Below are 25807 nucleotides of genomic sequence, written 5' to 3'. Positions count from 1 at the left end.
CTGTGGCGCCCTCTGGAATGCAGCACTTATGCTGCAGTATCAGGCACTGCCAGCCCTATGCACTTTCAGTTCCTTCTTACCACCCATGGTGGTCAGTCGCAGCATCTTTCCTGCTTAGCAGGACCTAGTGGTTGTCCACCATTCCGAACTTCATTCCTTAAAGCCATTGTATATAGTTCGCTTTGCTAGTCTTAAGTAGTTGTTAAGTGTTAGTAGTTAGGGTTCCAGCAGGGCTTTGCCCTAGGTTGGGCATGCCCCAGTCTCCCACGGTCAAGCCCTGCTTGGACTGCAGCAGGCCTATGCCTGTGAGTGACCCCCACAGCAGCTTCCTTAAGTGCCTGGGGGAGTCCCATGTTAAGGAGCAGAGCCGGATCTGCAAAAACTTTTGGCCCTGCACCCAGAAGGAGTGGGACATCAACCTTAGGGCTCTCCTGATGGAGTCTGCCCTCCACCCAGCTTCCGAGCCATTGGGGTAGGTCATGCCGAGTGCCTGGGCTTCCATGCACAGTACACCACCGGCACCCGACTCCTCCCAGCACCTTTTGCCATCGCCGGTGCCGAAGAGGAAGGCCAAGAAGCGCTCCCTGGCACCGAGCAAGAAGGCCCAGCCGTTATCTATCAAGGGACCCGGGACTGCCCACCAGACTGCTCTGGAGCCACGCGATCACGCCTCCCCTGCTGGGGTGCGAAGCTCCCTTAAAAGTCTGCCACTGACTCTTGGGAGTGGTATGGGATCCGCATTCCTGCCTGCATCTTAATCATCCTAGGCTCCCGCAGCGCAAAGAGAGCACAGGTCTCCACTTGCTCCAATGACGACCCCAGTGCCACAGGACCCAGCTAAGGCTCCCCAAGAGGGCAACCCCACAATTAAGATCCTCAGGGCACAGGAGAACAATGCCGGTCACTGAACAGAAAGCATCGCTCTTTTCTGCCACATTCAGAATTCCGGGACAGATTCCAATCCTGTCACTGGTCACCCAGGTGAGCTTCCAGATCCCTGTGGCGCTATTCTCCAGCATAGAGCCAACACTCTCCTTACTATCCCCGGCACCGCTCACTGTCTCAACGGTCGTCGTCCAGGTGTCAGTCCCAGTCACCAGCACAGTGGGAATGGTCCTGGTTCCGATCCGCCTGGAACCGGTACCGCTCTCCACGGGACAGTTACCATTCAGTTATGCCCAAGCAACGGTCACCTGTAGCCATGACCAGCAAAAAAAATGCAGGTGTCGATGGCTCCTCCCTGGTCGCTGGAAGGGGGTTCCTCCGGTACGGAGGACCAGTTCAGCCCGTCACCACGGTCTCATCAGTGTGATTGCAATGGCAGCATGGCCAGTGGCCAGCGCAGTGGCCTTATTGGAGCGTGTGGGCCGTACCAGTTGTGGTGATGCCTCCTTCGCAGCACTCCTCGGTGGCCGTGATGGAACATCGGGCGGTGGCCCCACTGGAAGCCCGTTGTGAGGTAAGGGTGGAGGAACCTGTGCCCTCCCCAAAGCCTCTTTCTCCGGTGGTCGAGAGTCCAGCACCCGCACTGGCGGTCCAGTCTTCCTCCTTCCTGCCACCCCCCCACCATTTTCCAGTCGCTGTTCAGGGACCCGTCTCATGAGCAACTCCTCGTTCAGGAGGTAGAGACGCTCCTCGGTTTGAGGGCTGTGGAGAAGATTCCTCAGGACATGGAAGAAAGAGGATTCTACCCCCGCTACTTCCTAATCCCGAAGGCGGCCTCAGCAGGCCCAGTGCAAGGATATTTTGTGCCCTAGGCGAAACTTCCACCTTGTGCTCACCCTTCGCTCCCCCCGGACTCTCACACAATTGACACAAAGTATTAGCGAAATGATGCAGCAGCAATTGCCAGAGTCTTAGATCTGAAAGAACTCAACAAAAATAGTTAGCCTCAGTTGACAACCTCTGAAAACTAGCGAATGTAGCATGATAAACAGCCTGTCAGAACGGGTATCGGCTGTACGCAACGAGAAAAATGACATCATTGCCACTTTGTACTGTAGTGAAGCAGTACGTTTGTCCCACCCACCCCTGACACTCTCCCCGGAATACAGCCCTCCCCAGAGCTCCCCCGGCACACAACCCTCCTGCCTCCCCCCGGAGCCTGGCAAGGCACAGTGTCACCCCCACCTCCCCCCAAAACCCGGACCAGCACACTCCGCCTCGCTCCACAGACTCCTCCCCAGCTGGCTTGGCCCGCTGGTACCCCACCCAAAGCCTAGCCCAGCACACAAAGAGCCCCCCAGCCAGGCACACAGCCCCCCCTTCACAGCGCCCAGCCAGACACGCAGCCCCCCTCAACCCTCCTGCACCTTCTCCCTCCCCCAGCACACAGCACCCCCCCTTTCACCTTCTCTTCCCCCCCCCCCCCCGCCCTGCTCAGCACACAGCTCCCCCCCGGCACATAGCACGCCCCCCCCCCCCCCCCGCCAGCCCTGCCCGGCACATGGCTGAGTCCTACTCCTGTCTCCAGAGCATGGCATGCAGCCCCCTCCGGCCAAGCTCGCCAGTGCCTCAGCCTGGCCGGCCCATGGGATCCTGCCCCCCACTCCAGAGCTTGGCATACAGCCTTCCCTCCACCCGCTTCTCTCCCCCCGTCCTGCAGCCTGGCCAGCTACGCCCTGCCACCCCTTCCCCCAGAGCCTGGCACACAGGGTCCCCGTCCCCCCTGGCACCAGCAAGCCCCTGCCTCCCCCCTATGGGGCAGAGCCCCCCGGCAGCACATGAAGCCCCCTCCCCGGCAGCCCGAGCCTTCCCCCTTGCCCCGCCCCCCACAGCCTGCGTGCCCAGCGCTCCCTCCCTGCCGCCTGCCTCATCTCCTCGGATCCGGGGGAGCCAGGGCTGAGCACAGGACTGGCACCTGCAGGAGGAGAGGCGGGGGGAGAGCGATCAGCATTGGGGGGCGAGCCCAAGCCCAACCCACCTCCGCCCGGCCGCCTCCCACCTGCGAGCTCATCACCACTCATCCTGTCAGAGCCTTTTTGGTGCCCCCAAATCTTGGCGCCCTAGGCGGCCGCCTAGTGGTTACACCGGCCCTGGACCTCAGGCCCATCCTGGATCTGCGGGGCCTCAACAAGTCTCTCAAGAAGTTGAAGTTCCACATGGTCTCCCTGCCTCTATCATCCTTTCCCTGGATCCAGGGGACTGGTACACCACTCTCAATGCTTACTTTCATGTCTCCATATTCCCAGGCCACAGGCGCTTCCTGCGTTTCATGGTGGCCGGACGTCACTTCCAGTTCATGGCATTACCCTTTGGCCTGTCTTCGGTCCCAGGGTGTTCACGAAATGCGTGGCACCAGTAGCAGCTTACCTGGGACGTTGCGGGAGGTCCAGATCTTCCCGTATCTCGACGACTGGCTCATCAAGGGCAGGTTTCTGGTGCAGGTCTGCCAAAGCCTCGACCTGGTGTGATCCATCTGCAATGATCTGGGCCTATTAATAAATACAGAAAAGTCCACATTAACACAGGTCCAACTCAGTTTATTGGAGCAGTTCTCGACTCCACATGGGCCAGGGCCTTCCTTCTGGAAGTATGCTTCCAGGTCATGTTGGACTTGATTGACCATGTGAAGAGCCATCTGCTTACCACAGCCCACGTGTGTCTGCGACTGATGGGCAACATGGCCGCATGCACATATGTTGTCAACCATGCCCGTCTTCATCTATGATCTCTCCAGGCACGGCTGGCCTCGGTCTATATCCCCAGCAGGCATGCCCTGGACCGAGTGTTCACAGTGCCAAGCCACGTCCTCTTGTCCTTGGACTGGTGGCTGGATCCACAGTCGATGCTGCAGGGGGTTCTCTTCGTGACTCTGTCTCCGTCGCTTACCCTGTTCTCAGACGCGTCGGACCCAGGCTGAGGAGTCTATCTCTGGCTACACAGCAATCTGGCCCTTCATATCAACCTCAGGGAACTCAAAGCGGTTCGCCTGGCCTACCAGGTGTTCTTGCCCCACCTGAAGGTCAGGGTGGTGCAGGTCCTGCCCAACAATACCACTGTGATGTATTACATGAAGAGCCAGGTCTTCGGTCCTTTGTTGGGAAGTGCTCAGCCTCTGGGACTTTTGGGTGCGGTATGCCATTTATCTGGTAGCCACCCACCCCCCCAGATCCAAGAACATCCTGGCAGATTGCCTCAGCAGGATCTTCTCATCTCACCACAAATGGTCACTCCATCTGGAGGTGCTCAGTCTCATCATCCGCAGGTTGGGGGCTCCCCAGATGGACCTGTTTGCACCCAGGCAGAACAGGAAGTGCCACATGTTTTTGTTTTGTTTTGTGCTGGGCAGGGACAAGGGCCTTCCTGATTCCATGGTCGGGATGCTGATGTACGCATTCCCGGCAGAGCTGCTAATCCACAGAGTCTGCTCAAGGTAAAGCAAGACAAAGCAATGATCAGCCTCATAGCCTTGTCAACACTGTTTCAGCATGCTGCTGAGTCTCTCGGTAGCCACCCTGCTTCAGCTACCTCTTCGGTCGGATCTGCTATCACAACTTGCTGCACCCGAACCTGGGGTCACTGCAGTTCACGGCTTGGCTGCTGCGTGGCTGAGTGGGGACGAACGGGGGTGTTCCACTGGTGTCCATCAGGCCCTGCTGGGCAGCAGAAAACCGTCCACTAGGGCTACATATGTGGCAAAGTGGAAACGGTTCACATGTTGGGCTGTGGACTGACATGTTAGTGTGGATGAGGCCCTGCTGCAGGACATACTGGACTATTTACTGCACCTTAAGCACCAGGGCCTATCACTATCTTTGATCAGGGTACAATTGGCAGCCATTTCGGCGTTCCACCCTCTGCTTCAAGGCCGTTTGGTCTTCGCCCATCCCATGACGGGGCGTTCCTCCTTCGAACTCTTGGCTTCCTGCTTCCTTCTGCTTCTCTTCTGGAAGGTCGCCTTCTGGGTCGCTATAATTTCAGCTTGTAGGGTGTCTGAGATCAGGGCTCTCACATTGGAGCCACCCTATATGGTCTTCTGTAGGGATAAGGTCCAGCTACATACGCACCAAACCTTTCTGCCCAAGGTCATCTCCCAGTTCCACACTAGTCAGATATTTACTTACCAGTCTTTCTGCCCAAGGTCATCTCTCAGTTCCACACTAGTCAAGATATTTACTTACCAGTCTTTTGCCCAAAGCCTCATGCAACGGATGAGGAGTGTGGGCTGCATACCCTGGACGTCAGATGGGCACTGGCCTTCTACATTGATAGAATAAAGCCATTCCATAAGTCAACACAGAATTCATTGCTGTCGCTGACCGGATGAAAGGTTACCAGTGTCAGCCCAGAGAATCTCATCTTGGATCACGGCCTGCATCCTCTACTGCTACAAGCTAACAAAGGTGCCCCCACGGGCGATCATTCAGCTAGGATGCAAGTGTCATCAACAACTTTCCTGGTGCAGGTGCCAATCCAAAAGATCTGTTGGGCCACGACCTAGTTGTCTGTCCACCTGCTCGCATTGCACTATGTGCTGACCCAGCAGGCTCGAGATGATGCTGGGCTTTGGCAGAGGAGTTCTGCAAGCTGCGAGACTGTGAACTCCAAGCCTGCCTCCGTTGATTCTGCTTGTGAGTCACCTAGAATGGAATTGACATGAGCAAGCACTCGAAAAAGAAAAACCGGTTACCTACCTTTTGTAACTGCTGTTCTTCAAGATGTGTGCTCATGTCCATTACCCACCCTCCTGCCCCTCTGTCAAAGTTGTCGGCAAGAAGGAACAAAGAGGGCGTAGGGCTGGCGGCGCTTAATATGCCATGGTATGAGCGCAGCACTGCAAAGGGCACCACATCTGGCTAAGGCAAAAATCTCTAAGGCAAAAATTACTGCTAAGGAAAATTCCAGAGTAACAGCCGTGTTAGTCTGTATTCGCAAAAAGGAAAGGAGTACTTGTGGCACCTCACTTCATCGGATGCATACTGTGGAAAATCTTTCCACATACTTTCCACAGTATGCATCCGATGAAGTGAGCTGTAGCTCACGAAAGCTGATGCTCAAATAAATTGGTTAGTCTCTAAGGTGCCACAAGTACTCCTTTCCTTTTTGCTAAGGCAAAAATCTCCAACGGCCGCACATGTGGGCGTGTACATGAATGGAGTGGACATGAGCAACATATCTCAGAGAACAACAGTTAGAAAGGTAGGTAACCATTTTTTCTTGTCCTTTTAGCCAGCTGAGAATATGATTCTCCTTAATCCATGTTTTCTGAAGTTCTAAATCAATTTGTTGCACGGGAGAGTATCACATGCTGAAATCCAGATAAACCACGTCCACTGTTTTTATCTTTATCTACCAATTCAGCAATGTACCTTGAGAATTCAAACACATTTGTGAAGCTTAATCTTTCTTTGAATTCCTGATGACAGCTCCTTTATAAATAATGCATTTCAAAATGTTTTTCCTTATCAATGTGTCCAATATCTTCCTCACAATAGAAGTCAGACTTACAGCTTTGTTGATATCTGTATCTTTTGTTCCTTTCTTATAAGAAATGTCAGCTACCGTCCAGTCCTCTGAATACCCACTCCTTAGTGAGCAATCGCAGATCATCTCCAAATGCTGTAATAGTTCTCTGGCTGCTTTTCTTAAACAGCTTCTGATAAAAGGGGCTTTTGCCTGTTATCTTGAATGTCTGCACTAAGGGAATAACTCACGAAAGCTTATGCTCAAATAAATTTGTTAGTCTCTAAGGTACCACAAGTACTCCTTTTCTCCATACATTTATAAATCTTTTCTTAACCCCTGTTGAAGAAAACTTGAACTTCATTTAATAGCACCTTAGTTTCTCGTACAAACAATTCTGGCTGTTCAGTATAATACTAGGAGCAAAGTTAGAAGCAGAGAAATATTTATGTAACCAAAGTTTACAAACTTTATGTTCTGGGATTGGATAGGTGTACAGATTAAGACACTTGCCCAGGGAGAAGAATTAATTGACATCATGTATAAACCAGAAATAAAATGCTAAGCATGCTGTAACACTTAAAATTTGCATTTGTCACTGTCTTGCAAATGCGATGCAGTACTGCCCAGTCTGAGACATCAATGGGTATGTAGCCCAGCAAACACCTTCTGTCAAACTACTACCACAAGAATGTATAGATTAAGTTCAGTTCTTTGGGCATCTGTTTTCAAGAGCTCATTATTCCATTGGAGAGTGTCCCATCAATCCAACGGTCCCATTTCTCTCTAATGCCAGTAAAAAGGGGAAGCAGATGAATTCTGAAGCCAGCGATCCCCAAAGCAGTTGCCATTTCATGTAGTAATCTGCTTATCAAATGAAAATGCCAAAGTCACTGCCTACACGTAGGGAAATGTGGTTCAAAATGAAAAGGCCAATTTGGTGAGACAGAGCGCACACAGGAAACTTGGCGGGATAGTGTCCCACTACGTACAGGCTGTGTTTTGCTGTCTCCAAACAGGATTACCCACAGAACAATCAGCTGGAAAATGAAGCTGTCGTTACTACTTCTCCTTTGGACTCCACGTTAAAAATATGTACATATTTGGGAGAATGTAACTAGCTCCCAGTTAGTTGCTGAAGGTCTCACTGACCAAACTATCTAGCCTAAAATGTAATGATACAGTATATGCATACCGTTATTTTCACTTTTTAAAACAAATGGCTTATTTCAGAATTTAGCCTAGCATTTCTCTTCTCAGTGCCAGCAGCTGTACCCTAGAGGGTACAGGGTGGGTGGGAGGGACAGGGTTACCAAATAGAGAATCACTTTCTAAACGTTAGGAAGCCAGGAAGATTAATTAAACGCTCCCCATCCATCTGAAAATGGAGAGGTGCATGAAAATGTTACCTTCTGGAGTGGGCCATAAATAATGTCTCAAACCTCTGGATTCTGTCTTGTGCTTTGTGTTTATGCCAGACGGCTCTGCCTCAGTTGACTGACTTGGTATTGTAGTTGAAAAGCATTATTCATATTACTGGATTTACTATCTCATTAATTTTAATTTTTCCAGAGATTTTTCCCTATTCAGAAGTCATTGGGGTTAAAACTCCTGCTGTGCAGAGAATGTCAGCTAACCAGCAACAACATTCTGTGACACTAGAAGAATAAAACTGCAATTTGAGACTGATGAAAATGCAGTTAGGCAAACTTTTTGTAACCCTGTAGATTGAATTGCCATTTACTTTTGTTGTGGTGGTGGTGTTGTCTCTAACTTGAATGTAGATGTTTAGTCATTTTTACAAAACTAAGATCTGATTTATCAGCTTGAAACCTTGTTTGGAAAATGGTCATTTGTATCTGCAGCCTAAATAAATATAGGCAATTTCATAGAGGTGCAGTTTTTCTTTAGTTTTTCTTATTACATCTGTCGTGAATTAGAGCAGTCCATGTGATGTTTGGATAAATGTTGTTCTTGACCTTTTATTCTGGAGTGATTGTGAAGTTGCAGTAACATTATCAGGTTGACAGAGTGGCACAGCCATTTGTCGCTAAGCAAAGCTTTATGGTGGTATCTAGAATGAATTGTGGTCCATACACCAAATATATATCAAGTAGAAACCCAAAGGGACCTTAAAACCTCATTCACTGCTGTAAACAACAAAAAGCCTATTGTACTAAAAAAGTGCTGGTAACATTTGGAGAAAAAATTGATTCTGAGAAATACCATCAGGTACTCTTCTCTTTTTTTTCTTTTTTTTTTTCCTCCAGGATATTGCTGTCACAGATTTTTCTCCTTAATTTTATTCATCTTCCCTCTACTTTTTACTCACATTTACTCTCTCTAACCTTATGGGAACATGACCATAACATCTAAAGGATATCAGAAGCCAAAGTAAAGTTGAGACCCTCCAGCAACGTAGGGTGCTGGGAGAGCTAGGAATTCCCACCAGGAATTTCAGATTGGCAGTCACACTAATATAATCTGGATATGCAAGGTGGTGCTTATCCAAGAACTTTAAAGCACTTTACACAAACTTCATATCACCCAAGTGAGGTAAAATAGTCTTATAACCATCTTACAGACGAGGTCAACTGAAATACATACACATGTATGTTTTCCTTTGCTCCCACTTCTTCAAATATCTCATCTTAACAACTGGAGAGAGTTAACTCATAGCTGGGTCTCTACACAACACCACTTATCTCTCTGGAAATTTTGAATATTGCAAGAAATAAATGAGATAAGTACTGCTTATCTCAGTATAGGATTCCTCAAAGCACTAGTCACACAAAATAGACTTTGCATCCATTGACTTGCAATAGAAATACTGTCGTTGTGTGTCTTTTATTACTGCTCCTTCAATTTTGGATGAAGATGGTTTAATTTATTTTGTTTGTTTGTCTGCTCACTTCCCCAAAGCAAGTAAAGATAGAGCATAGCATTTCTTAGATGGTCAGTGAAATCTTCACTCAACTTCATTCTTCTGATTTTTCCAACTAACAAAGGTGCTAAATAAATAGATAGACTCATCTCTTCATTAATAAAGCCTAGGTAACAGTACCACTTACAAGACCTGCTCTTCTCCATTTCTTGCCTGATGCTATCAATAATTCTAGTAAGGGTGACCACTAGCAGCAACTGTAGTTAAGTTTATCACACACTGCCATTATAAACTCGTTTTCACTGGCTTCAGGCCCTGTGATTGGTGTGGATTTCTCCTTCTTTCATTTTCCTTAATTACAACTAAAAGGAAATTAAACAATTTTTAACTTAAACCCACAAAGACAAAGAAATTCCATGTTAAATTTTAAATGCAATATTTTATATCTGCTTTGCTGTGTCTAGGTATTGTGAGGAAGACATGGAATGATTTTATATTGGCTATGTTGTATGACGTGGTTATGTCACACCTTAAATATAGAATTATATCTGTCACAGGTGAAGAGACAGCTTTAATTGCTCCTAAATCATCTCAGAGTCTGCATCTCTAGAGCATGTGCTTCTGCTTTCTCTTTTTGTCACTTAATTGAAACAATATTTCTGAAGGGATATCATTTGGACTAAATGCCTAAAACGGTCAGCGGCATATCGTTGGCTGGTGCTATTAGTTAATGTGGTGGTTTACATGGTGCCCAAAGGATGCTAGGAACTTTCCCAAAACCCCTACCAGCAGATTAAGCCAGGATCTTCACATTTGGATGCTTAAAATTAGGCGCATAGGTTTCATCTTAAAAATCCAAACTGGCCTGACTTTCAGAGGTACTGTGAGCACCTGCTGCTCCCAGTGAAATAAATCGGACCATGGGTGCTCCTAAAAATCAAGCCACATTTATTTAGCTTTCTAAATATGGATTTAGGTGGCCAACGTTCGGTACTGAACTCTGAGTTGGCCTTACAGTCTAGATACAAAGCTTAGCAAATGTGAATAAAAAGCAAGGGGTTGGGTGGGAGAAAAGAGGGCAAGGCTTCAGTAAGATTGTACAGTTACTCAGGTAGTTATGCATGCCTTTTTTACTTGAAATGATGCTCATCACTTCTTGTGGGCATCGCAGAAGAAGTGAGCCTCCAAGAGGAATTTGAATGGGCGGTGGCTTGGTGGACCTAAATTGATGACACCATGGGGGGATATTCAGTTTTATTCTCTGTGGTGTATATCTAGCCAGAAATGCAAACCATGCAGAATACAAATGGTCATTGCCCGAAGCACTAGTTTTACTTCTTAAAACAAACAAAACCCAGCCAAACAGTTCAACAGTGCACAATACAGGTAATAGAAAAACACATCTGGAATGCAAAAGGAATACCTCTAGCAAAACTTAAATGCTGCCTTTCAGAGGTGAGCTAACCTTTGTGTAAACATCAGCTCTGTTATGGAATTCTAACAGGTCTGCTGCTTTTATTCTTGAAGATAGTGCCTGGAAACATCTGTTGTGATTCCCTTAAATCCCCCTAATCTTCTTGTTGATGAAATGTTTCACACTGTACTCGTAATACATCAGGGAAGTGCAGCAAAAAATAAAAGATAAACTTCTGTTCGTCCAAATACTCTAAAATGTCTGCTTCCTGCGCTAAACTTCCAGGCAAAGTGAGCGTGTGATGTTAAAAATGTAGATGCACAAATAAAACTGTTTTTTATGGTCCTTAACCTCCACTTTTAATAAGTATTACCTTTGAAACATATCTAGAATAATAATAAAATTGATTGAATACAGGCATTTTGACATTTTTTACAGGAAAGTAAAAGTGTTTTGAAAATATAAACATAGCATTAGGATAAGCAATCAGTTGAGTGGTCATCTTTGCTGTTTTTGCTTTGAGATGACTAAAAGAATTTGAATTTCTAAGGTCCCTGAGATGCAGGATCAACAACTGGAGACCATAGTTTTTAAGATGATCATTCAAATAGCTAAGAGTTCAGTGCTGCTTTCCACTACGCAACATTGCATTATATTGACAAGGGCTGTTGTGCATATCAGTGCAGCGCAGTAGCTATGTCTTAGAGGGAAGATTGAAGCCCTTCGTTTGACTGGAATAGCAGCAGCAGCAGAATGGAAATAATCCACAGCAAGTCAGCAAATAGTCACTGTTAACTAAAAGTCAGCTCTTCTTGATGAAGAGATGTAAAATTGAAACTGAATGTTTAAATTAAAAGATCCATTTAATTCAGTGATGCCAATTGACACCAGCTGAGAATCTACCCCTTACTTTTCAACAGAATACTTTATTGGATTTTAGATAAGTCACAAACACTGCCTGAAGTACATGGTATCATGATGAAATTCCAGTCATCATAGTGTTACACAGATCTGTCCTGCTTTCAGCAGATGGGAGGCAATGTGCCTCATATTATATATTTACTTGGTCTAAGTATTATTCTAATTAACTTTTGTTTTAAATGTGCACTATATTTTGACTGGGTAGAATGTGGACTGTAGAGGCTAGAATAAGATTGATCTGTGGTTTAGAGAAGTGAGTTTTCTGATTAAAACAAAAGCTGTAGATGAGTAGAATAAAAAATCAATGGAATTTTAAATAAGAAAAACACTTCAATTTGAAATGGATTAATCCAATTGTACAAGCAAACTTCTTGTCACTTCCACAGTTTATCTTACAGAATTCTTTAGTGTTTGGCCTTAAAGTTTCAAGCATCCTTTCTACTATTTCTAGATTCCTTTTCTAGCTAGAGAGGGTCAAGTTCTGCCCCAGGTTTTCTGCATACCACCCCTACCCAAAACCATGGTAATGGTGAACACGTACCTTAAGGTAGAAATGAAGCCCATTTCCCTCCCCCCGATCCCCATGTTTGGCATGGTTGCATGGAAGCTAAACTACATTTTTTAAAATAAGTTACCAAATTAAAGAACTCTAGTTCCTTATATGGGACAAAATTCCACCCTGAGATGTGTAGTAAATTCTATTGGGACAGTACACATTTACTCCGGAGTGGAGTTTGGACCATGGTGAGTACCAATAGTAATTAGATTTCTATTTCCTCAGTCAGTTCTGAGTGGTACTTTTTTAATGTATATCTAGTGGCAGGGAGACCAGGGATTTTAAGAAGTGTCAACATGCAAACCAATAAACCATGGTGTGCTTTCTGCATTTTTATACAATCAACAGAAAGGAAGCATGTAGAGGAAAACATTGCTTTAGTAAAACACTTGATTTCTTCATTCTCCATTTTGCTGCAGTAATCTGTCCTATGTATTCAGAAACCTCCACTACTTGAGTACCCTTCCTGTACTCTGTTGAAGAGTGCATATGGACTCTACATCTCTACTGAGACCGGAGCCTCTCTTTCATGGTGATGTCCTGGCAATGGTACCGACGCTCAAAAGACAGCATTGAACAGAGGCTGACAGTGATTCATTCTGAACTAGCTAGTGCAGAATCCTGTAATGTGCAAGGTTGTGTAGAGCAGGTTTAACAAATCATTGAACTTGAAAACAGTCAAATGAATCTGCCAAGATTAACATCTAAATAGATTGACTAATAGACAAGTCAAGTACTTTCACTAAAAAAGGATTTACTGTTTTTCTCTGTCCTCTCTTATTTTTAAAAAGGCAGAAATAGTTCTAATATCATTCCCGTTGGTAGCATATCGACTCATTATTGCGTTTCTAACTCTTGTCATGAGGCTGAAAATATTGGTGACAGTATTTGGTTGCTGTGTTGATTCATTTAAATTAGTTTTAGGTCACAAAAAGTCATTTAGCTTTCCTGGTGTGCTTTCTAAATATTTTTTTTCCCTTCAGTTTCAAGAGCGAAACTTGTCAGACTATTTATTTGAATTGGCCATGTTGGCCAGACAGTTTCCTTATACCCTCTGAATGCCTATAATCTTCCAGGGTAGATACTCCATTGTACTCAATATGTACTCTAACACAGCAGAAACTGTTACCATAGAGAGAGAGATCTAGCCGTGGGCTAGCAAAAGGCCAGAAGAATGGAAAAACGTATTACCACCCCCACAAATATTCCCCTCTCCACTTTCCTGTAAATTAAAGATTGTACACTGTAATGTACATAATAGATTCTAGACCTGTGTGCTGCTCTGTTAGTAACTGTAGCATTCTTTGTAGCCCAGCAGTAATTTAGCCATTTAAGTGGTATGTTACGTGTGTGTGTGTGTGCGTGCGCGCTAGTGGAATTGCTCTAATACTCCCATCTGAATCAGTGTCTTGAAAGAGAACCATATTTAATGCTATTTTCTATGTATGTCACTTTTCACAATTTGTCTTACAGTTGCTGCTAATTTACAGAAGATAGTAGATGATCCTCAGGCCTTGAAAACATTGACTTTTAAATTGGTAAGTAAAAGGTTTTTGGTGACAAAACGATACACACAGAAAATAATTACTAATATTTCAAGCAAACTTTTTTTAGCTTCTGATCTGTTATTGGCTGTTCTTCTGTACGGAACATTTACATTTTTGAACAGTGTACAAACTAACAGGAAAATAGAAAGCTGAAAAAGCTTTGCCACAAACCACTGTTTAGAATGCTAAGATCTAGTAATGCCTGGACAATACATTCCATTGAACACACAACTGTCCTGGGTGTTCTGCAATTGCTGGTGGCAGTAGCGCAGAAGTGGGCAAACTACGGCCCGCGGGCCACGTCTGGCCTGTCAGACCTTTTAATTCAGCCCTTCAGCTTCCGCCGGGGAACGGGGTCTGGGGCTTGCCCTGCTCTGGCACTCCAGCCGGGGAGCGAGGTCGGGGGATTGCCCTGCTCTGCATATGCTATTGTTCCACGTGGCTCCTGGAAGCAGCGGCATGTCCCCGCTCTGGCTCCTATATGTAGGGGCAGCCAGGGGGCTCCGCACGCTGCCCCCACCCCAAGCGCTGCTCTGCAGCTCCCGTTGGCCAGGAACGGTGGCCAGTGGGAGCTACTGGGGTGGCGCCTGCAGATGGGGCAGCATACAGAGCCGTCTGGCTAGCGCTGCACCTCTGTGTAGGAGCCAAAAGGGGGACATGCCGCTGCTTCCGGGAGCTGCTTGAGGTAAATGCTGCCTGGAACCTGCACCCCTGACCTCCTCCCGCGCCCCAACCCCCTGTCCCAGCCCTGATCCCCCCTCCTGCCCTCTGAACCCCTCGGTCCCAGCCCGGAGCAACCTCCTGCACCCCAGACCCCTCAACCCCAGCCTCACCGCAGAGCCTGCACCCCCAGCTGGAGCCCCAGCCCGGAGCCCCACCTGCACCTTGAACCCATTTCTGGCCCCACCCCTGAGCCTACACCCCCTCCTGTGTCCCAATTTTGCGAGCATTCATCACCCGCCATACAATTTCCATACCTGCATGTGGCCCTCAGGCTAAAAAGTTTGCCCAACCCTGTGCTAGTTTGTTGGAAAGAATTGGACATCATTTTTACCTTCGTCCAGTTGAACCAGTACAATGCTTGAGGGATCTTCTCTAGACTGGGAGAAAGCCATTGAATTCAGTCCTCTAAATCCATTCCTCAGTGCAATAGTTTGTGGTTGGAAACTACCCAGAAGTCCATGTAGGAGGTCCCAGAATGCATTCATATAATCGTGGCCGTAAGGCAGGTTGTGTATGGATGTGTCAATCTGGTCGTTAGTTAAAAACCAAGTTGCTGTGTGGATAGGCCATGCTATTGGGAGGGAAAACAAGAGAAACAATTATACAATCTCTGTCCCTACAATGGTTTCCTCACTGAGTGTCGGAGAACTCAGTGAAGGGCCCCCAGCTACAGTATTACACTCTTGGTACTTTTTAAGTAAAACAAGTTGGGAATCTTGGTGCAAACAACCATTTTACTGATCTCTGCCAATGTATCTGAACCATGTACATGAATTAAAGTGAATTCAAAGCTACACTCTCCTAATAAAGCTTTCCTGTGGAGCCAAGTACTCTAAGCTGTAGGGGGGAGAGAGCACATCGTACAAGGTGAATATATAAAGGTCTAATGTGACTGGGAGCTATTGTAGAGCCATTCAAGTGAAAGCCTAATGAACAAGAAGTAACACTAACTCCAACCATCAAATCACAATAATGGGCTCTAATGGACAGGCATATTTTTTAATGGCATACTCACACCAGTAAATAATGACTGTAGTCTCTGGTGTGCTTGTGAAATAGCATGATGGGAATGGCATTCAGGTCACTCAAAATAAATATGAAGTCAAGATGTAGCAAATAGTTGCCATAGCAATGGCACATAATCCAGCTTTTATCTCACTTACTGCTATTTTGCTGCTTTTAATAAATGTTGATAAAAGTTGACCAAAATGATCATCTTCGATATACAAATCTATAGATGCCTGAAGTCCCTGTCAAAACAATACAAGATGTATTAATATAAATTTAACCTTACATTGCAAAGACTTACTTCAAAATTGCTCACGTTGATGTGCTATATTTGCATTTTTCCAAAATTAAGTGGAAAATTTGTATAGCCAAAGCTGTTGACTGATTAGTTATGTAAATATTACTGCTACCAATTAACTTTCTAGCTTTTAGCACTCTCAGCTGAGAGTGACTGCTGTATATGAAAGGATAGAATAAATGTTTCTTAGACAAGAGATCCTCCAGAGAGGTGCTTTCTTTACAAAATAGGCTACTTCATGACAGTTTTTATAGCCTAGATTGGATTTTTAGAGAGAAGACTTAATAGATCACCTCGTACATCCACTTGTTGGTGTGGGATTGTTCCCCCTCTGTCATTTTAAAATGACATGATCAATGGGGCTTCCACCCCTTCCGTTGTGAACCAACCATTCAGGGAAAAGCATTAACGCAGGTTTAAAACTTCCCTTTGACTGATTTCATACTATTTATCCCATACCCTAAACTATTTCTCTATTTCTATGTCAATTACCCTCTAAATATAGGGGTTTTTTGTCTTTCCCCTTTGTTGTTGTTTAGCCAGGCTAGCTACAGAGCATTCAGTTAATGTAATAGTTCATCAAAAACCAATCCACTTGACATGTTTTCTTGCATTTCTCTGACTGTTTGTCTACTATGTTTCTGGTACTGAGCCACACACAGTGGCATGCGATATTCCAAATGTCTGTAGGAAAGGAGTATCACTCTCCTGGTCTGTGAAGAGAGGACTTTTTATGTATGGTCCAAAATGATGCTGATTCCCTTTGGGTAGGGGAGGTGCCAGATCATAATTCAATCCAATTTTCTGTGCACAATCAACCTAACTTTTTTTCAGCATTACCCCTATCTAACTACAGTTCTATAGCCTGTTGACATCACTGGGCATTGGATTGGACCCTGTGTGTCATCTTCTGAGGGAATTTCTTCTATTTGGATAGTTCTCCCACAGATGTTCTTTGTTAGGTAGCATTTTCCAAGAGTGAATCTAATTCCTATTGATATTTCTAACCTCTCTAGGTTTCTCTTGTATTTCCCTGTCCTCTGACTTTTTAATACCTCCCAGTTTAGTATTATCCTTCAGTGTATTTCATATGTGATCTTATTCCTTTTGCTCTTAGGTTGTGGAATAGATGCCAAATAAAATAGTGTCTAACACTGAACTTTGTTATCTACCACACACTCTCCTCTGTTTTTCATTAATTTTTAGCCAAGATTTCACCCCATTTGACAGTGTTTCTATACAACTCAGTTCAAATTGATTTTGCTAGTAAATATTTCCTGGAAAGCTGAAGTCTAACACACATCCTCTGTCCACTGACTTTGTAAATGTGATTGAAAAGCAGGCCAGTTCATCTTGCCTTATTTATCATTACTCATTACCATGTGTCTGTTACTTTCTGGCTGTTTACAGATTGTTTCCATTCATGTTTGGACTTCTGCTTAAATAGCAACTATAGTCTCCCGTAGAAAACCTTAACTATACAATATCTAAGAATTTAGATCCAGGCAACTTCCATGTCTTCAATAAATTTCGATGACCCATTTGATGATGCAATGTAGATATTGGCATTTATACTCTATTAAATTTCTATTTTCATGCCTCTTGTTGAAAATTGAGCAGATTTCAATACTACATAAGAATGGCCTTACTGGGTCAGACCAAAGGTCCATTTAGCCCAGTATTCTGTCTTCCAACAGTGGCCAATGCCAGGTGCCCTAAAGGGAATGAACAGAACTGGTAATCATCAAGATCCATCCCCTGTTGTCCATTCCCAGCTTCTGGCAAACAGAGGCTAGGGACACCATCCTTGCCAAGAGCCATTGAGGGACCTATCCTCCATGAATTTATCTAGTTCTTTTTTGAACCCTGTTATAGTCTTGGCCTTCACAACAACCTCTGGCAAAGAGTTTCACAGGTTGACTGTGCGTCCTTGTGTTATGAGAAGGAGTAAATTACACTTATTTACTTTCTCCACATCAGTCATGACCTCATTGTATAGACCTCATTCATAACTTCCCTTAGTCATCTCTTTTCCAAGCTGAAAAGTCCCAATCCTATTAATCTCTCCTCATACTGAAGCCATTCCTTACCCCTAATCGTTTTTGTTGCCCTTTTCTGAATCTTTTCCGATTCCACTATATCTTTTTTGAGATGAGGTGACCACACCTGCATGCAGTATTCAAGATGTGGGCGTACCATGGATTTATATAGAGGCAATATGATATTTGCTATCTTATCCCTAACGTACTGATTCCCAACATTCTGTTAGGCTTTTTTGACTGCTGCTGCCCTTTGAGTGGATGTTTTCAGAGACTAGCCACAGAACTAGCCTCCTGTGAGGGCAGCGGGCAGAAGCTGGGTCCTGCCTGCTCCTGCTGCAGGACAGGCTCTGCCGGCAGCCAGGCTCCCCCCTCTCTCGCCTCTTCCCTGGAGCATGCCTCGTTCCTCCCCCTCCCAGCGCTTCACCGGCCGCTGAACAGCTGTTCACTGGCACGAGGGAGGGGGAAGAGTGGAGCCGCAGCACACTTGCCGCTGTGGGAGGAGGTGGAGAAGAGGCAGAGGTGGGGGCGGGGCCTGGGGGAAGGGGGTGGAATCAGGACATGCCCCCTCCAGCCCCCTGCTGTGAGCTGCTCAGGGCAGGGGGCTGGGAGCACCCCCATGACCCCTGCCCTGACACCTGCACCCCCCCACATCTCCAGTCCCCTTACACCTTATGCCCTGACTCTTGTACCCCCCCCCACATCCCCATCCTGAGCACCAAACAGGAGCGTCTGCACCCCCCCCCCCCCCCACACACACACACACTCCCACCTGCACCCCTCACGCCAAATGGGAGCTGCCCCAGGTAAGCACTCAACACCCCAACCTCCTGTCCCAACCCTGAGCCCCCTCCCTGCACCCCAACCCCTAGCCAGCTCCTGAACTCTAACTCCCTCCCAGACCTTGCACTCCCAGCCCTGTGCTCAGTACTCTCCCACCCTCAGCTCAGTGCAGAGAGAGATGAAGAGAATGGGTTAGAATCAAAGAGAAGGTAAGTACCCGCTCTATGTGGGGAGGGGCGGGGGGGATCCTGTTTACCCCCTCCCCAGCCCTGCTGCACTTGCAGTTTACCCCCTCCCTTGCTCCAGAGACTAACCCTAGCTCCTGTCCTGCTGTGCTTTTGCCCCCAGCCCCTGCCTTGCTCTAGTCAGCAGGGACTAATCCTCCCCACATGCCCCACTGTGCTCATCTTGCCCCTGGCCCCTGCCTCGCTCCAGCTGGAGACCAATCCTCCCCCCTACCCCCCAGCATGACCTGCTATCAGGGTGGATAAAAATCAATGACTTTTTTTAAAAATCAAAAAATCCAATTTTTTTAATTTAAATCGGATTTTTGAGGAACAAACCTATCTAAAGATAGTTTTAATTAAGATACGTTATATCTCATCATGGAATAGGGATTATAAATTCTAATAGTATGAGACAACATATTTGTGTAATGTATAAGAAAAGTTTTGTAAATGAGTTCTAATAGTTCATGGATTAAGGACCCAATCTTATGGGGTTCCACAGGCTTCTGTACAGATTATTTAGGTTAATCTTTCTACCTACTCAATGGGACGCAGTGCTCAGTCTAGAAGAGACCATCAGAGATGCTTAGTTTTGCAGTTCTCAAACTGTATTTGTCTCCCCAGAGGTAACATGCTTGTTAACAGCAAAAATGTTTTAAATAAATAATATATAGAGGTGAGAAATAAGACCTCAACTCTATTGTCCCTCTGCAAATTTGTGTACACAGAGTCAATCCCTTACCTCTCTTTAAAAGTGAAAAGTTTCAAAAAGTTCAATGAATAGAAGATTGTTGGGGGAGGAATGGATCTGGACAAGGAGAAGGATACCCTGGGAGAATAACATGAGGGGGAAAGGAGTCCAGGAGAGCTGGCTGTATTTTAAAGAATCCTTACTGAGGTTGCAGGAACAAACCATCCTGATGTGTAGAAAGAATAGTAAATATGGCAAGTGACCAGCTTGGCTTAACAGTAAAATCCTTGCTGATCTTAAACACAAAAAAGAAGCTTACAGGAAGTGGAACATTGGACAAATGACCAGGGAGGAGTATAAAAATATACCTCAGGCATGCAGGAGTGAAATCAGGAAGGCCAAATCACACTTGGAGTTGCAGCTAGCAAGGGATGTTAAGAGTAACAAGAAGGGTTTCTACAGGTATGTTAGCAACGAGAAGAAGGTCAAGGAAAGTGTGGACCCCTAACTGAATGGGGGAGGCAACCTAGTGACCGAGGATGTGGAAAAAGCTAATGTACTCAATGCTTTTTTTTTCCTCTGTCTTCACGAACAAGGTCAGCTCCCAGACTACTGCAATGGGCAGAACAGTATGGGGAGGAGGTGACCAGCCCTCTGTGGAGAAGGAAGTGGTTCAGGACTATTTAGAAAAGTTGGACAAGCACAAGTCCATGGGGCCGGATGCGCTGCATCTGAGAGTGCTAAAGGAGTTGATGGATGTGATTGCAGAGCCATTGGCTATTTTTGAAAACTCATGGCGATAGTGGGAGGTCCCGGATGACTGGAAAAAGGCTAATCTAGTGCCCATCTTGAAAAAAGGGAAGGAGGAGGATCCGGGGAACTGCAGGCCAGTCAGCCTCACCTCAGTCCCTGGAAAAATCATGGAGCAGGTTCTTAAGGAATCAATTTTGAAGCACTGCGAGGAGAGGAAAGTGATCAGGAACAGTCAGCATGGATTCACCAAGGGCAAGTCATGCCTGACTAATCTAATTGCCTTCTATGACGAGATAACTGGCTCTGTGGATGAGGGGAAAGCAGTGAATGTGTTATTCCTTGACTTTAGCAAAGCTTTTGACATGGTTTCCCACAGTATTCTTGCCAGCAAGTTAAAGAAGTATGGGCTGGATGAATGGATTATAAGGTGGATAGAAAGCTGGCTAGATCATCAGGCTCAGTGGGTAGTGATCAATGGCTCCATGTCCAGTTGGCAGCCGGTATCAAGCGGAGTGCCCCAAGGGTCGGTCCTGGGGCCGGTTTTGTTCAGTATGCCATGGACTGCACCATCAGCAAGTTTGCAGATGACACTAAACTGGGAGGAGCGGTAGATATGCTAGAGGGTAGGGATAGGGTACAGAGGGACCTAGACAAATTGGAGGATTGGGCCAAAAGAAATCTGAGGTTCAACAAGGACAAGTGCACAGTCCTGCACTTAGGACGGAAGAATCCCATGCACTGCTACAGACTAGGGACCGAATGGCTAGGCAGCAGTTCTGCAGAAAAGGACCTAGGGATTACAGTGGACAAGAAGCTGGATATGAGTCAACAGTGTGCCCTTGTTGCCAAGAAGGCGAACAGCATTTTGGGCTGTATAAGTAGGAGCATTGTCAGCAGATCGAGGGACACGATCATTCCCCTCTATTCGGCATTGGTGAGGCCTCATCTGGAGTACTGTGTCCAGTTTTGGGCCCCATACTACAAGAAGGATGTGGAAAAAATTGGAAAGAGTCCAGCAGAGGGCAACAAAAATTATTAGGGGGCTGGAGCACATGGTTTATGAAGAGAGGCTGAGGGAACTGGGATTATTTAGTCTGCAGAAGAGAAGAATGAGGGGGGATTTGATAGCTCCTTTCAGCTACCTGAAAGGGGGTTCCAAAGAGGATGGCTCTAGACCGTTCTCAGTGGTGGCAGATGACAGAACAAGGAGTAATGGTCTCAAGTTGCAGTGGGGGAGGTTTAGGTTGGATATTAGGAAAAACTTTTTCACTAGGAGGGTGGTGAAGCACTGGAATGGGTTACCTAGGGAGGTGGTGGAATCTCCTTCCTTAGAGGTTTTTAAGGTCAGACTTGACAAAGCCCTGGCTGGGATGATTTAGTTGGGGATTGGTCCTGCTTTGAGCAGGGGGTTGGACTAGATGACCTCCTGAGGTCCCTTCCAACCCTGACATTCTGTGATTTTAAGTCTGGAGATAAATGTGAGAAGTGAGGGACATATGCTTTTATGTTAAAATATTATGTTTGCTGTTGAAGAAAAAAATCCAAAATACTTAACGTTTTAGTTAAATAAAACAATTTAAATGTCTTTCTGGTGATGTTCTCCTCCTAATACTGCCTGGCAAGAAAATCCTCCAAATATTAATGATTAACCTGTTGAACTGGAGATAGTTCATCTCCCAATGACTTCATAAATATCTGCTTCAATTATCTTTGGTAAATGAAATAACCAAACAATCATTCATTTTCTGATATAGCTGTAAAACTCATCTGAAAAATTTTCAAAATAAATCAGTTTAAAAATATATAGTGTGTACCTTCTAAAAATGAAACCTACATCTATCTCTGAGTTGTGAAGAATATGTATTAAGGTTATAACAACCAACAAGAATGCACTTTAGGTAGAAAACTATGATTAAATCAAGTCTTGATTTAAATCAAATCCACCCTGCCCACTGGGCTCTTACCCTAGCCCCTTCATTCCCCAGGGGGGCCCACAGGTATGTTTGGCGCCGGGCCCACAACAAGTTAATCTGGCCCTGTTGGTAGATGATATGAAAACTCCTTTTAGTCACTAAAAGTCCAGTGCCCATTGTCAGTGGGAGTCTTTCTACTGAAATCAGTGGAGCTACATGAAGCTTTTAACATAGGGCATCAGTGATATCTAAGGCCTATTCAATACCCTGCACTGAGAGAGAAGACAAGGTCTCATCCTGCATTTTTATAATAGAAATAAAATGATGCTTTCTTACTCCTAAACAAAAATAGAAGAGGAGAAACTGATGAAATACTTTTACTGTATCTGACCTTTAAGAGTAAGCAACTCAGCATGGCTCTTGTGAACACCCAATTAGTTTTCTTTGTCAGTGGTGAAAAACTATTGGTGAAAAATTTCAGTGATAAAGCATGCACTTTATGTACGTGTTCTGTGGCTCTTTTCTTACTGTTACAATATACGCACTAACTTGTAATAAAGACATAAAAGGATTAAGAGAATTTTTCATAGGGGGAGACTAAAGCCTGGTCTACACTGGGGGATCGATCTAAGTTACGCAGCTTCAGCTATGTGAACAACGTAGCTGAAGTCAGTGTGTTTAGATCTACTTACTGCGGTGTCTTCACTGCGGTAGTTGGCTGCTGACGCTCCCCCATCAACTCCGCCTACGCTTTTTGCTCCGGTGGAGTACCGGAGTGGACGGGAGAGCGCTCGGCGGTCGATTTACCATGTCTTCACTAGACGCGATAAATCGACCCCTGCTGGATTGATCGCTCCAGAGGTAAGTGTAGACATGCCCTAAGTGTTGTAACGGTTTAATGGGAGCTGTGCCAAGTAGAGTCAAAAGGTGTCTTTCGTGTGTAATTTACCACTAGCCACCATTCAACAAACTACTTTATTTCTTATAATCAGATGTATGCACCAAAGAGGTATCCAGTTTCTAGCAACTTAATGAGGACTTCTGTGAAAATGTAGTCACCACTCAGCTACAGATGGCCAATTTTGTATTTAAAACGAATAATTAAAATATTTAGACTAAACAAATTGCACTTGTTAAAAATAGTTTTGAAGCAGCAGTTCCTTCCTAGAAAATTTGACTTATACTTTCACTATTATTTGTGAAAATCATTTACCCTTTAAATGCATATATTACATTGTGCCAGTTGCATGCTACAAAGCACATTACTAAAGTAGCACCTCTGATTGCTAGTACTAGATTGTAGAGTGTGTCAAAAGGAGAGATCCCTTAGTACTTTCCCAAACAATAGCACTGACTCCCCACAAATTTTCTTATTCTTATTTAAAAATTCATGGCCAAATATTCTAAAACAGATTTGAAATCAGTAATTGTAATCTCGTGGCATGTATTTTTTGAAAATATACAAAATATATTATACTGTGCATAAAGCTGTCCTGATTCTCACACATTTAGAAGGCAGACTTTGGGCCCCTCTGGAAAAATAATTTGCTTTTGTGTTTTTTTTAAAAGTGCCAGTTTTGGATGACTCCAAACTGTTTTCTGGAAGCATGGCCCCAAGTGTTTGTTTTTCATAACTTTTTTTAATTAGCCATATTGATTTAAACATTTTGTACCTTGATATAAGTGTGCGGTTTACGAACTGTGATAGAGGATAGTCCTAGCAGTCTAGACACTAAACTGAATAAAGCATTGTGTTACTAGTGTGGCAGTAAAGGGAAATGTAGAGTTATAGAATGGCTGTCAAATATTCCTTTTTAACCTATTCTAATAAATGTCTGTTTTCGTCTTGCAGGCTTCTGGTTGTGATGGCACGGAGATCCCTGATGAGGTGAAACTGATTGGGTTTGCTCAGTTAAGTGTCAGCTGATGTCTGTCCCTCGACCCCCAGCAGAATTGTGAGTTTGTGAGGAGGCCAGCTTAGATGCGAAGAAAATTAAAGCACCCACACTGAGTTCTGCTTCATTCTCTAGCAATTCACAAAGTCAGAAGAAGCAAAGCCCTCAGCTACACCGCTGCTGCTAACATTCAAAATGCTACTAAACGTCTCTTATCAATTTGGATTTCCCCTATGTGAAAAGCATATGGAAATGCACTCAGGTGGCTGTATTTATTGGTTACAGAAGGAATTTTCTATTAAATTTATTTCAGTTTTCATAAAATTTCAGTGATACTATTTTAATTATGTACTTCTGATTGACAATACCACCTCTCTTCTGTTGTATTTAGAAATTAACATACTTATAAAAGTTAACATATATTAGCCAAACTTGAATTCTAGTTTTAAAACTGACTGTGAATTTTATTTTTCATATATTTATGCATTACACATCCTAGCTATAAGAAAATGATTGAGCTGATTATGTGCTACTTGCAGTTAGTCTCCTGTTGAAACAAAGTTTCAGGTATATCTTTGAAGTATTTGTAACTTCTAGTTTTTGAAATGATTGAATTATGAGTTTAGGAAGCTTGTATTGGTTTCTGTGTCTAAAAACCAATCCACAATCTGATTGTCAAGGGTGTGGGAGGTGCCTTGCAGACATTGATGTTTTGAGAATGTGCCTGAGGCTGCTTAAATCTAGAATAGTCTCAGTTCTAGAAGCACCATATATATTTGTCTGAGTTAGAAGGGGATATGCTGTAGCAAAGACTTTAGACAAGTTTGACCTAAACTATGCTTTGTTGGGGAGTCTACAAGCAAGAATTATTATAAAATGTTGCCATTAAGCTAGACTGCTTACTGTGCCCATCCCTGATTTGGCTTACCCTTAAGCGATAGAAATTATTTTGTAAAGGTGATAAAACTTGAACAGAATCTGAGCTTTACTTGAAATTCTGCAAAATACCAAGGTGGAGTGAAAATAATAGAAAGGGGTTTGTGCAATGACTAAAAGGTAAAATTTTGTTAAAAAACAAAACAAAAAAAACCCAATTCTGACCCAAGTAGTCTTATGCTTAACCTGTGACATAGCTATTATGGAGCTAGTAAACTTTAGAAAGATTCTGAAATTTGGAGCATATGTTCAAGGAGGTATATTCCTTGGATGTTACCATTTAAACTACTTCCTAGCTAAAACTAGATAAATGGCAGCTCTTTAATGTACTGAAAATGGCAAATATATATTATTAAGAAAAAGTTATTTATAACGCCTTGTCATAATTGTTGGGGTGTTCTAGAGCCAATTGCATAAAACTCAGTGTAATTTCATTCCATTTTATTGTTTACATGATTATTCAAAGATGACTGCAAAGGTAAAAGGAAAATAAAAGTGTTGCACAAATAGACTGTGTAATGAGTTTCCTTGATCTGTGTATTTTGTGCATTACTGTTGTAATGTGGCAGATAACACTCTCCTATAAGATCACCTGCAACTACTTGTGTTCTTTACTTGCCTTATTGAAAATGCCACCTGGAAAGGAAACCTGGTTCATAAAGCTCAGAAGAAGAAATGGAAACCCCTCCCCCCACCCCAATTATATTTTCCTGTACATCTGCGTGCAATGGAGGATTGTTCCCTAGTGCTCACTGTTCAGTGCTTTGCCTAATCTACTGTTAAAAGTCCCAAGTGTTGAGGCAATAGTTGTGAA

General features: G+C 44.5%; 1 protein-coding gene and 1 long non-coding RNA gene across 4 annotated transcripts in view; one reads left to right on the top strand and one right to left on the bottom strand.

Moving 5' to 3' along the window:
- The window catches only part of LOC119567349, a 37287-nt gene extending 21587 nt beyond the window's left edge, over positions 1–15700 (bottom strand). The window contains exons 1-3 of the long non-coding RNA XR_005227331.2: positions 15614–15700; positions 14782–15021; positions 3313–3434 (exon numbers count right to left, since the gene is read on the bottom strand). This is a non-coding gene — a long non-coding RNA (uncharacterized LOC119567349). The remainder of the gene's footprint in view (positions 1–3312; positions 3435–14781; positions 15022–15613) is intronic.
- The window catches only part of STK39 (serine/threonine kinase 39), a 199810-nt gene extending 174308 nt beyond the window's left edge, over positions 1–25502 (top strand). For all 3 annotated transcript variants that reach the window (XM_037912485.2, XM_043525521.1, XM_043525522.1), the window contains 2 exons: positions 13654–13718; positions 24015–25502. In XM_037912485.2, the coding sequence (XP_037768413.1) occupies positions 13654–13718; positions 24015–24089 (140 nt within the window). In that variant the 3' untranslated portion in view covers positions 24090–25502. The remainder of the gene's footprint in view (positions 1–13653; positions 13719–24014) is intronic.
- The last annotated feature ends 305 nt before the right edge of the window (positions 25503–25807 follow it).

Source organism: Chelonia mydas, chromosome 11 (genome assembly GCF_015237465.2).
Source record: "Chelonia mydas isolate rCheMyd1 chromosome 11, rCheMyd1.pri.v2, whole genome shotgun sequence".
Lineage (NCBI taxonomy): Eukaryota > Metazoa > Chordata > Testudines > Cheloniidae > Chelonia > Chelonia mydas.
Note: the sequence above shows the minus strand (reverse complement) of the source record. Positions and strands in the feature narration are given on the sequence as shown.